The sequence below is a fragment of the Opisthocomus hoazin genome, chromosome 3, assembly GCF_030867145.1.
Source record: "Opisthocomus hoazin isolate bOpiHoa1 chromosome 3, bOpiHoa1.hap1, whole genome shotgun sequence".
NCBI classification, from domain to species: domain Eukaryota; kingdom Metazoa; phylum Chordata; class Aves; order Opisthocomiformes; family Opisthocomidae; genus Opisthocomus; species Opisthocomus hoazin.
Window position 1 is genome coordinate 31802616 of NC_134416.1, and position 13735 is coordinate 31816350.

Here is a 13735-nt window from a genome sequence, read left to right on the forward strand (position 1 = left end):
TGCACCAGTGTTTTTCATAGCCAGATTACAGTATGGTTCATAGGCACTGAAACACTTGGATATTTATTCTTTTGTAATTGATGATTCCACCATCTACAAAAGAAATTCTTACTATTTGTTTTTAAATGCATCTCTGTGTTCTGTAGCATTATATTTGCTCGTTTCTATTACTTCAGCTAAATGATTCAGTTTTCCCTGTATAGAATTCAGCCCTACTTTTTAATCTTCCCAATTCCATATCTTATCAAACACCATTAGCACACTACTACATTTTGTACCAATGTCATTAAAGAAAATAATAAAGTTTACTCTTAAAACTCCATAAGCTTCCTGTGCAGGTGGTGTGGTTTAGCCTCAGTTGGCAACAAAGAACCACGCAGTTGCTCTCTCACTCCTCCCCCCCCCCCCCCCCCCCCGGTGGGATGGGGAGGAGAAATCAGAAAGAAAAGGCAAAACTCATGGGCTGTGATAAAAACAGTTTAACAGAATGGAAAAGGGAGAAGAAAATAACAACAGTACTGACAAAAGGAATGTACAGCATGCTATGTTCTCAATTCCCGATACTCAGCTTACACCTAAGCAGTAAATCCCCTTCCTTCAGCCAGCTTCCCACTTAAATGCTGCACATGACATCACATGGCACAGAATATCCCATTTGATTAGATGGTTTGGGTCAGCCCAACCAGCTTCTTGTGAAAATTAACCTTATCTTAGCTGAACCCAGGATGGCAGGTAAAGAAGGATAGACTCTTTCTGCAGGCTATTCGGAGCAGAAACCTGTCTTAGTAATTCAGAACTCTCCCTAGAGAAACCTTCTGTTGACTATAAAGGGAGCATAACCAGAACAGCTAAAGTTAGCTTTTTGGAATGTCCCTGTTCCTGTACCAAGCAGGTGACTAACTCATTTTTCTATTACAGAGAAACATTAGGTTTCCTAGTCAATTAGGATGCGTGAGCTTAGACTTGGAACTGGGGACAGATAGAGGGTTCTGATTTCTGTAACTTTACCCACACTAGGATGCGCAAATTGAGTATGTGTTTTTGAATTGATACCATTGATTGTGCCTAGAACTACATTTTTCTATCATCTCATTGAAATTTTTCTCACCTATACCGTCGTGTTTTGTGGATATTTGTATAGCTATGCATTGTCATATCCTTCTGAAGATTGGTTATTTGAATAAGAGGTTCTCCCTACATTATTCAAGACAACAAATGATTTTTTCAAGACACAGGTTGTAAAGATGATCATAAATCATTATGGCAGTGCTCCTTAAAAGCATTAAAAGTTCTATTGCAAGATCAAGAATTTTATTTCCAGGTAGATAGGAGATAGCTTCTTAAGTACTCCAGAAAGAAGGTTTATAACTGAAATCAGCAAAAAGTGGTATGGATTTGTTTCAGGCAGCAGCATATGTTCATGAAATACATTTTCTCAGGGGTCACCTAGTAGATAAAAGATGGAGTGGAACTCTGGTATTTGGAGTTGAACTCAGGTTCATGACCAAAAAGCAAGAAAGTATTAAACTCTAGATTGCAACTTAGGAAAGGGTAAACTTGATTTATTCTGAAACAACCTATTGCTTTTCTTGATCCCTGTTTTGTTTGAACTCTTAACACAGAAAACTTTAAAGCCACAGCGTTTAACAGATGTTACATACATCAGCACACTCAATGCAGTATTTGCATGCCTGTCCTTACAACGCCATTTTCTTCTGCTATGCTATATGTGTCTAAATCTTTGCTCTTGATGTGTGGAGAATTAAGGCACTGAAATTTTATTCACTAAACAAACAAGTTTAAAACTACAATTTAAAAAGATAAAACCTACAAATTAAAAACATAAGAAAATTACATTATTATTATACTTCTATTGTTACATATGTTGCTGTTGTGAAACAAAATATATTTGAGATAATAACAAAACTATGTGCTTAGTACATGAGTTATGGTCTTGACTTTTTCATTTCCTTGTCCATGTGAAATTATGACTTCTATATGGAATAAATATTTCCTCTCTGTAAATGACTACATGGTGTAGTAAGTAATATAGTCCCAGGGCTACTGTAACATTTTGCACAAAGGTCAGAAACAAATTTGCTTAAAGAATAACATATCAGCTTAGAGACAAATCCTAGAATTCAGCACAGCTCAGGGCAGGAAACCAAAGGCAAAGCATCCTTCTGCCCAGCTAAGCAGCATGTTAGTAAGGGAGCAGATTTACCTCCGACTGTGCAGGTCTGCCCCTGCATGGCACAAACTATTTAAACACAGGCAGAGATGAACTAGGAATTGATTGATACCCACAAGTTTGGTCACCCCCTCAGAGCTTTCATACAGAAAATAACAGCAAAAAAGAGCCTGATACAAAATCAAAAGACTCTGTAATTATAACTGTGAGATAAAAATGAACATAATTATGGACTCAAAATGAGGCATCATCTCCTTAACAGAGCATACTAAAAACATAAGTCATGCAAAACTTTCTCAAATGCACAAGATCTGAAAGTCTGAGAAGCAGCAAACCAAAACCAGAAAACATCGCAACATCATATGATGGACAAACTAAAATTATTAAATGTGGTCTCTTCAAAGAGAACTAAGTTAGCAGGGTCTCTGACCTGGAAAACGTTCTCTTGTTCCTACCTGCTGTCATGTTCTGCTGGCAGCTATATATTTATGTATACAAATTTGTAAAACATATATTAATAGCATTAATGGAAAGTTTGCCACATGAAAGAGCAGACACATAGTGAAAGAAACACGGTCAAATGAAAGAGAGAGGAGAAAAAGAGGAAAGCACCTCAACTCTGCCCGTGAAAATATCTCAGGCCAGTGAGGAGGTGATGAGCCAGACCCTAATTTCCACTGAGAGTGCTGCATGCAGTGAAAGGCTTCTGCATAGCATTAGTGTCACGTGTTCAAGGCAAAGCACTGCCTAATGTGAGAGATGGAGTCAAGTTTGTTACAGGTGAATTAGTCGAGTTTGAATGGGCTTCACTAGTGAAGACAATTTAAAGTGCATCTCCACACAAAGCACATGTACAATATACATCTTCAAATTAGCAGTGTTCACCATGCAGCCTCTTCCATCTGTATTAACCAGAGAAAAATTAAAGTAAGCATTTCTTTACTAGGAAATAATACAGGAGAGGATAATGCAAACCAAATGAGAAGCAGGGCAAGGAAAATCAATTTCTCATCAACTGTGGGGCAACTAACTTAAAATAAATTCACTTAGTTTCTAATCAGTACCAAATAACAACACGGTCCTTTGAGCTATACTGGAATGATAAAGCACCAAATTTATGACAGAGGAGACTTTAACTTCTATGAGAAAGGCTGTGAAATAACAACAAAATCCCAAGCATCTTACAGCTTATCCCTAGAAAGCAGGTAGAAGGGGCCTTTGGCATGACATTTGTGATAAGTGTGTTTTACTATAGGATAGTTAATGCCCTGAGCAAATACAGCAACAGCAAACAGTAAAAATTATTTTTAATTCTTTGCATGGAAGTTGAAAAACTAATTGTGACATGTAAGCTAAAAACAAGAAAGGGTTTCATTACACTGCAGATGGCCTGAGCAAAGGGAATATGTGACACAAAAGGAACTGTGATGAGATTACAAAGTATATCAGAACGATTTGATTAATCTCCTGTCCAGGGAGCGGAAGAAATAGACACTACAGAAGACTTAAATTGGAGGAATGATAAGCACGTACTTCCAGACTTCTGCTTCTTCTGCTTTTAACAGCTTATCTCCATTTTACTCAATTATTTTATTGCTGAAGGATTTTCACATCCTTAAATCATACTTCCTTGGGCACCGTGATATGTGTTGTGTCTCCAGAAAACCGTGCTTCTCAAAAAGCTATACGCATCCCACTCTGACACTCTCCTTTTTTAGTTACAGCTCCTCCTGTTAGGAACTTCAAAGTGGATTTAGGTCTTGAGGAGGCATGGTGTTTATTCAAAGATCACTTGAAGTGTTTTTAATTTCTTCCCTACCCAAGATACTGTCATACCACTTTCCCTCTACTCGTCTTTGGGAAGGTCTTCTCAAGAACGTGGAAAATTCAGGCATGCCTCACTCTTGGTCGGCTTCTTCTCTTGCTGTAACATCCACATCCCCATGGTATTTGAGACAGAGCTGAAAAACTGACAATAAAGAAAGAACAATTCTCCACTGTACTCCCTGTGTTGGGCCTAGCTGGCAGGGTTTCAGTTCAGGGGTGGCAGCTGTGTCCTGTGTGGGATGAGGTCTCAAGCTGTGCTGCTCCGGTCACAGTCATTTCCAGTCAGCTCTGACACCTGTGTGTGACACGAGCTGAAAAGTGTTGAGTCTAGGATACAGAAGAAATCCTATATCCTAGTCTCCACATAAAGGAAGTCCGAATGCATGGCCCAGCTACCAGCTGGGTGGTACTCCAGAATAGCCCCAGTTTGCATAATCAGACATTAGCAAGTAACTAAGCATGAAATTTCAAAAGAGTTGATCAAGAAACACTTTCAGGTAGATTTTCTAACTGACTAGGCAGTATGCATAGATCCTATTAAAAGCATTAGTTTCGGTGACAAATGTGAGAGTGTAGGTATTTGAAAATGAATGATCCTGAAGTTTGAGGAAATGCTGTGAGTGTCAGAATATCAGCTCAGTGTTACTGTGACACTGAGTAAACATACAGTGGGGAACTTAGCGGAAACAGAAGAACCTTCAACAGGAACACCACTGTTTTGCTTCCACCTGGTAAAACATGCAAATTTTTACCTCATATTAACTGATATTCATTACAAAAATAAGATTCAATCAATTTTCCCAAGATTAAGAAGCATAAAGTAAGCCTAGTCTCTCCTTCCCTACCTGCATATCACAGTCTTTTACTCAATTATGTTCTGTCATCATTACAAAATTACTATACAATAATGAGCACATTTTTCTGCACAGATGGGAAGAGCATGCATTGTATCTTAGCAAATACACAGGATAAGTTCTAGGCCTCACATAAGCACGGTAGTATTTGGTGAAAAGCAGCAGTGGGATGTCATTAGTGTAGTGGGCTACACAGAGCACAGGGTATGGGACCTCCTCTGCCTGAAATATCGTGTAGATGGCTGCATGTAGCCAGAAATATCAGTTGACATAAGCAGGAAGCAAGAGCAGTTAACTTAGGTGTCCACTCATCATGAATTAAGTGATCTATAATAAGCACTCTGGCCAAGAAAACATCCAGTCTCAATGCCTGACTTCTGCTCAGAAGTAGAATTAGCACTGCTTCCTTTCACTACTTTCCAGTGCTTTAAGTTTTTTTCCTTTTGTTTTAATTAGCACACAGAAGCCAACATCTTCAGGTTTCCAAACAAATGAGTATGCTGATGCCCAACTTCAACAGATTGTCAGAAAAATGCGGGAAAGGGCAACAGTCTATAAGGAAAAGCTGAAAGACCCAGTGTTGTCCTCCCCTGAAGGCAGTCCTCCAGCTTGTAAGTAACTCTAGAAATAGCTGTGCATGTATTGAGTTTAAAGATGAAAATTATTTTGTGGGAAGAGAAAATACTGTGATAAAATTTTCAAATAAGTATAGCATATTTACCCACTGAAATGGATCAATTTGTGCCCACTGAAGTTAATTTATCCATATTAGTCTACAGTAAGACAGGTCCTTAGGTCAGAGCTCCTTTGAACCGCATCACTAAAGAATTTGGGGAAAAAAACGAAGTCTTATATATTTGAAAATAGCTCACAGATACATTTATTCATGGGGATGAATCTGAAACATATGCAGAAACATACATATCTTATGACTAGATATTAATCAATCTCAGATTAGATCTGCTGTGTAAAAGTAAATAAAATTTTAGTCATGACAGCAATCTTCTAGACACACTGAGGACTCTAAGTGCATGCTTTAGATAGAGCAAACTCATCTGAAATTAATTAAGTATTTACCTTTGACAAAATATAAAACATAAAACCAATATGATATTTTTCCTGCTTAGAGGAAATTTTGACTTTTTTTTTCTTATCACAAAGAGTTGAGTGTGGTGAGTTTATATTCTGACATTTTTTAGAAGCTGATTATTGCTTACAAGTTTTTTAATGAGCTGGAAAAAATAGTGCCTGATGTATCATAAACTACACCAGCCGACAAAGGAATTACCTTTTTTTTTCAATTATTCTTTGTTCATTCAACTTTTTTGTTCTCTTCCTAGAACTTACAATCATTTATTTCCTAAATCATTATAGATCTGGTTTGCCAGTTTACTGGTAGGAACATGTAACCTACTCAGAGGTATAGCCACTGGAAATAATGGGACAAATGTGTGGACAAAATTATCCATCCCAAAGATGGAAGAACTGGGCTCAAAGGAGTGCCACAAGACTTTTGTAAGCCTAGAAATACACAAAACCATAGGCTTCCCATTAATTTCACCTGCTGCATCTTGCATATCAGGTCTCAAGTGAGGGGAGCGATGAGCGCACGGCACAGACATCTTTTCTTATCTCCCACCTAACTGCATATATTATTTGCAACAGTCACGTAAAGAGAAATGCCTGGTTGTATTAGTGAATGCTGAATTATGAATTATCTTATTTCTTGTCAGTCTTTTATGGCATTAGTTGTGCACACTGTCCAAGGAAATAATGCAATATATGTATTGTACTCTGTAAAATGAAGTATCCTGTTCTTGACAGCAGATTTAGATGATTATTTCAGTGGAGATTTTACTCTCCAATCTGTTTTCTAATGCATTCAATATTATAATGAATTGTAGCTTTAGTCACTGCCAAGTGTGTTTAGAAGAGTTTTTACTATGGTGAGGCTCTTGTACATGTTAAAGTTGGGTCTAATTGAGCCATATTTAAAATGTCACCCTTTGTGGCCTTCTGTGTGGCTAGCACCATCAAAGAAGAAGCCTCCACCCCCACCAAAAGAAGAACAAAAAGGAGAAAAGAAAGAAGATGCAGAAGTAAAGCCAGAGGAGGATCATTACTGTGATATGCTGTGCTGTAAATTCAGAAAACCTCCACTGAAAAAATACATGGAGTATCTGCATCTACCAGACAGCATAGACTCATACACAGGTAAATTAAAAGCCATGCAATAGAATGGAGTAAAGGCGTACTGAAGTGACCCAGTATTATCACATAGCACCTGAGAGCCACCGTAAGATCCACATTCCAATTTGCAACCCAAAGGGACGCATAGATCCTGCCCTAAAGAACATTTGTTCAAAAAAGAAAAAAGACATGAAGAGTGACTATTTATAAAGATGGTATGCACAAAGCTGGTATGCAAACCAACCACAATTAAAACCCAAGTCCTCTGATCTTTGATCTAGAATTTGTCCCTTTCATTAGGGCCAAAAAATTCTTCTGTCAGTTATATCATACACCACCAGCATGCAAAAATGTATCACATTTCTTCCAATGCCTTAAATTCTATATGTTCTCACAAACTTATCTTTTTTCCCTTTTGCAATCTCTCTGTGTGACTCCTAGTTCCAATCTATATCACTTTCACAGCCTGTGCTGTTGAACAAGGGAGAACGGTTGGTTGCTCTGGGCAGAAATATTCCCAGAGACTGCAGTAGAATAAATGTGTCTAAAAGAATGAGAAAACATTCTAAGTTCATGCCTGTAAATTCAATGTTTTTTCTTTTAGATCGCCGTTACGTAGCATGGCTCATGCTTGTGACAGTTGCCTATAATTGGAATTGCTGGTTTATTCCCCTTCGCTTCGTGTTTCCGTATCAAACCCCAAGTAATACAATATATTGGTTTATCATAGACATCATTTGTGATATCTGCTACCTGTGCGACTTACTGATTTTCCAGCCCAGAGTGCAATTTTTAAAAGGTGGAGATATAATAGTAAGTATTGGAAGTGGGATTTCCATGAACATTAGTTGTCTGTTAAGGTATATTATAGAAATTCCCTCTAATTTGACACATTTTCTCCTGCTATGTCAAATCTATGTAAGTTTTTTTATTTGTCAAAGGATATCTATGTTCTTCTTCACTGACTTTCCATTATTATTATTATTGACACTGTTCCCCACAGTATGCTCCTGGAGAAACTAGCTGCCCATGGTTTGGACAGGTGTACTCTTAACTGGATAAAGAACTGGCTGAATGACTGAGCACAGAGAGGGGTAGTGAATGGAGTTAAACCCAGCTGGCGGCCGGTCACGAGCGGTGTTGCCCAGGGCTCCGGTCTGGTCTGATCTTGTTTAACATCTTCATCAAAGATCTGGATGAGGGGATTGAGTGCTCCCTCAATAAGTTTGCAGATGATACCAAGTTGGGTGGGAGTCCTAATCTGCTCGAGGTTAGGAAGGCTCTGCAGAGGGGTCTTGAGAGGCTGGATCAATAGGCCAAGGCCAACTGTATGAGGTTCCACAAGGCCAAATGCCAGGTCCTGCACTTCAGTCACGACAACCCCATGTAATGCTACAGGCTTAGGCAAGAATGGCTGGTAAGCTGCCTGGCAGAAAAGGACCTGGGGGTGTTGGTCGATAGCTGGCTGAATGTGAGCCAGCAGTGTGCCCAGGTGGCCAAGAAGGCCAACAGAATCCTGGCTTGTATCAGAAATACTGTGGCCAGCAGTAGTAAGGAGGTGATCGTGCCCTTGTACTCATCACTGGTGAGGCTGCACCTGGAGTATTGTGTTCAGGTTTGGGCCCATCACTACAGGAAGGACACTGAGTTGCTGGAACGTGTCCAAAGAAGGGCAATGAGGCTGGTGAAGGGTCTAGAGAACAAGTCTTATGACGAGCGACTGAGGGAGCTGGGGCTGTTCTGTCTGGAGAAGAGGAGGCTGAGGGGGGACCTTATTGCTCTCTACAACTACCTGAAAGGCGGTTGTAGTGAGGCAGGTGTTGGTCTCTTCTCCCAGGTAACTAGCGATAGGACGAGAGGCAATGGCCTCAAGTTGCGTCAGGGGAGGTTTAGATTAGATAATAGGAAATATTTCTTTACTGAAAGAGTGGTCAGGCATTGGAATAGGCTGCCCAGGGAGGTGGTTGAGTCCCCATCCCTGGAGGTGTTTAAAAAAATGTGTAGATGTGACACTTCAGGATATGGTTTAGTAGGCATGGTATTGTTGGGCGGATGGTTGGGCTCCATGATCTTAGACGTCTTCTCCAACCTATGATTCTATGACTCTACAATTCTATGATCCAATTTTGGAAGAAGGAAACATATCCATTGTCTACATTCTTAAAAAGAGCAATCGGAACAGGCATAAAACTCTTGCTTACCAGGAGTAAATTTGTGCAGCTTCACTGGAACCAGTGATTATATGACAATGGACTCATACATGTATGCATGTGTTTGTACATTTGTGTGAATCTTTCAGCTTTTTATTCACCTTGTGCAGGAATCATAGCTGAAGACAGTGCATATTCTGCTAGGGCTGAACAGGGTATGTGTTTTGTTACAGATTGTGAGGTTGTGGGATTCTTGCCAAAATAAGACCAAATCCCTGTAATTTCAGGATGCTTCGAAAATAATTTATTTGAGATATTTTATTTTGGAAAAATATTTACATTCAGTTTTGCTTCTTGCTACTACTTTTGTGTTATCTTTTTACAGAAAAATGCAAAATAACACTCTAAGGAAGTATCTGAAAAAAGGTAAAATCTTGCCCTTAATATGTCAAAAGGGCATCTAGAACATTAACTTTTCTTTAAAATCTTCCCTACTGCTGATTCTTTAACTTCTTACAGAAAAAAAACTAATGCAGAAAGTTTGTCCAACAGACAGAAAATTCAAAATTATATATCCTCAAATGTAATTTGGAACTAGCTTTAGTTCAGTGCTTTTACATAAAATTTTACACATTGTGCATACAAGATATTAACAATACCTTTACAGATGAATCTCAGATAAAACTGTGCAAATATAGTTTGAATAGATATTAAATGCAATGCAGTGTAATGTATTTTTCCATGTCAAGACGTTCAATAACTGACAAGCTTGCCTAAATCCTACAAAACTCAAGTTTTATGAACAAGGTTAAAACTCTGAAGTAGGAAGCTTGCCTTGTATTTCCCTTGAAGCTGTTTCTACAATTCATAGATTTTAGTACTTGAAGAGATCATCTACTGCCTGATCTTCTGCATTTAGTCTAGTGCTTAAACTGGTAATAGTGAAAAATTGGCATGGAAATATCCTTAGGATTTTAAAGCTATTTTTAAATTGTCTCTGGTATAAATACAGAAAGTGTAATAATAGGTACATTTCTTTAGACCGTTGTGATTACCCCTCCTTATTAAGGCATTAACATCAGTTCCCATGGAGAGCAATTTAAAAATAAATTGCTAATCATTATCATTACTAATGAATGCAATGTTGATTATTATAATGCTAATAACACTAGCATAGTAATGCTAACTTTCAAAGACCTAATTTTGTTCTGCACCATCAGAAATGTTCTTTGCATTTTTCTTGGAACTACTGAAGTGAAACAGAATTTTTGGCCCTGAAATTGAAGGGATTTGGGTCAAGCACCAACTGGTACAGATGTCTTGAGAGGGAAGATTTGAGAAAAACATAATGTATTTTGCTAGACCAACAGCCAGACTTGCAAAAGATCAGACAAACCCCAAAACTGATTTTTTTCAAGTAGGTCTAATAAAATCTGGTCTAATAAAAGTACTACTTCTTCCTACAGATATTTCTCCATTCATGCTATTAGATGATCATTAATATAACTGTCATCATCCCTACTATCAGAAGAGAACTACTATTACTGTCAAGTAGCAGAGGCTCATTTTTGACATTCTGTTCTTGATGATGTCTTTTTCTCCTTTTGTTGTCGCTGTAGTCAGACAGAGTGGAAATGAAGAAATTCTACTACAGTTCTATGAAGTTTCGGGTAAGCAGATGCTGCATTACTGATGTTAATATTGAAGTTCTGGCTGTAGGATTTCACAAGATTTTTGTCATTCACTGAAGATCAGTGTTGGTTTAAGAACATCACCAGAAAGCATTGGCTTGATGGCATGTCAGTGCTCACCAGCTGAAGACTGTCTTCTTCGTAAACAGTGTTTAATTGCAAAACAGAATAATTATATATGTAATTATAAAAAAATAATTATGAATAACAATAAATTAATAAAATAGAATTAATAAAATTCTCTGGTTTGATGGATTTGTGCGACATCATCCCTGCACACACTGAAAGACAAAGTCACAGTTTGCCAGAGATTCATTAAATGAAATAAGGAGTCTTGAAGTTAGATGCTAACTGTGTTCACAGAATCACAGAATGGTAGTGGTTGGAAGGGACCTCTGGAGATCACCTGGTCCAACCCCCTTGCTGAAGCATGTTTGCCTACAGCAGGGAATTTTGTCAGTGAACTCATATGTGTGGTACTGAAAAAGTCATCACTCACACAAGTAAACAAAAATTCAGACTAACATTTTTGATGCTCGTTGCACTTTGCAAAAGCTAAGATGCATTTGATTTAGGAAAATTTTTCGTTCTTAAATATTGTTTTTGCCGACAGAGGATATATAGTCTGTTGAATTCCTGATACTCATACAGCTCTGTGACACTGAGCCCACACCTCTGAAATCTCAGTTATTGCCCCCCTCCTCTGCTGTTAATACTTTTGCACCTGCCTTGTTTAAGAGTTAAAGTCTCAGGAACTGTGGTATCACTACTTATACACTTGAGGTTAAGCTATCCAAAAGTGCAGGACATACACTGTACAGGTAAGTGAGCTGGACAGAATCAAACATACAGCAAAAGAACTAAGTCGATATGTATGGTTTTATTTTAAGCTCACACTTGCAGTAAGGTTAGTGCTCTTGATTTCTGCAGAAACTAATGAGACTTTAGTGTTCTCACCACATACAAGGTATAGATATAATCTGGGAATTTGTCATATGTTTAAGTACTAATTAACAGTTACTGAAATCAAAGCACTTCTGACTAAATTTTGCCTCCTCTTAGACATGTGTCTGAGAGATGGAGAGAGGCCATAAAAGGCTGTTTGTCCTCAATCATTTATTTGGTATGGTTTCTTTTTTCACCGGGTTCAGGTATTAACTGCATCTTACTTGCATGGAATAAAAGTCAGTGCTGCAGGCTAGCTGCTGCCAACAGAAGATATGGTTCTCAAGGCAAAGCCATTTCTGATTACAGTGAGATGAAGTCTACAGTTCCACATCCCTCATTTTTTCCAAAATTATGTCAGCAACAGAGCAAGGCATCACAAGATCATTAAAAAGGCAAAGCCAAGTTTGCAATAGTATTCCTACTCTCCACAGAATTCTTGGAAAGAAAAAATTAGGCAGATAAGAAGAGAAATCACACAGCTGATGCACTGCAGGGAAATATTGAAAATCTTAGTGATATGGGAAGGACAAGCATACAAATATAACAAAAGACAATATCTATTTAAAAAAAAATCCAAATCTGTCATCCTGTGATGAATGTGTTGTTCGGCACACATAGCTTCTGCAGGTTGCAAGTAAGGAGTCTAATTCATCGTGTTCCCCCAGATTGCTTTAGGCAGCCTGGTTTTACCAGCTGTAGAATTGCTAAGAATTGCTTGTGGAGAGCTGTCCCCATCTCCACTCACCAGCCACAAGCCTACCCTCTTAGTCTTGTCAGAACCGCAATTGAAATAACAGAATGCATTAGTATTCAAATATCTGAGATACTGTTAATAATCCCCATGAAACAGATGAAAACCTCAGGCACAGGGGAGTTAAAAGCAGGGCAGAGCGAAGCTGTTGGTGTTTTCAAAGAGATAATCTTGCCTGCCAGTACTTTGGAAGTTATGGGCTTAGCAGGCTGAATGTTCAAATATTATATTCAATCATGATTCAATCTAAGTAGGTTTTTGACAGCAAGTAAATGCATTGTGATTATTGTGAAGTTTAAATTGACCTCTATGCTCTTCAACAGCTCGATGTGATATCAGTATTGCCGTTTGAAGTTTTGTACTTCTTCTTCGGATTTAACCCAGCTTTTAGAGCAAATAGGATGCTAAAGGTAAGATCTGTGTTAGTGATGGATAGCTAACCACACATAAATGCTTTTACAGCCCAATTTGTAATATTTAGGAATATGAAATTTAGAAACTGGAAAAAATCTTCAAGATAAGCTACAACAATAGTAAAAAAAACAACAGAAAATACAAGATATAATCTAGCCAAATGAAGCCCTTATTGTCTTATTTTTCTTCTTCCTTTATTATTTCCTACTTTCAAAGGTATTTAATGATTAAAGATGGTTAGTATCCATTATTTAAATTAGATTTACTTTACAAAGTAAAAAAAAATTAAGATCACTAATGAATGCCAATGTATTTTACCCTTCTGTTACTAATGTCAGATGCTTAAAAGCAAGGGAGGGAATTTTAAGGACAACATAAACTATACACAGAATATTTAACAAGCATAAACCCACTTCTGTTATCGAGACCAAAGACATCTGGAGATGTGCAATGAAGGGGATGAGGAGGGATTAGAGAGCAGCCCTCTCCCTGCATTTCATGGTACCTAGCAGGCCACTCTGTGGCTAAACAAGTTTCCCTTCACACAAGCAATATATCAACAAAGAATTTGCTTTCATTTAAAGTTGGAGAGGGAATAAGAACTCTAAGAATACAATGAGGGTGCTCTTCATTTCAGTTTTCAATAAAACTTAAAAATTCCACAAATCAGAACCAAAACAGTATGAAAGAACGAAAAGATACACACTACCTCATATTAG

At 38.0% G+C, this 13735-nt stretch overlaps 1 protein-coding gene across 1 annotated transcript in view; it reads left to right on the forward strand.

Moving 5' to 3' along the window:
- Positions 1 to 13735, forward strand: part of CNGB3 (cyclic nucleotide gated channel subunit beta 3) — a 68841-nt gene that overhangs the window by 28863 nt on the left and 26243 nt on the right. The window contains exons 4-8 of the mRNA XM_075415902.1: positions 5329 to 5483; positions 6901 to 7086; positions 7667 to 7875; positions 10832 to 10882; positions 12926 to 13012. Of these exons, the coding sequence (XP_075272017.1) occupies positions 5329 to 5483; positions 6901 to 7086; positions 7667 to 7875; positions 10832 to 10882; positions 12926 to 13012 (688 nt within the window). The remainder of the gene's footprint in view (positions 1 to 5328; positions 5484 to 6900; positions 7087 to 7666; positions 7876 to 10831; positions 10883 to 12925; positions 13013 to 13735) is intronic.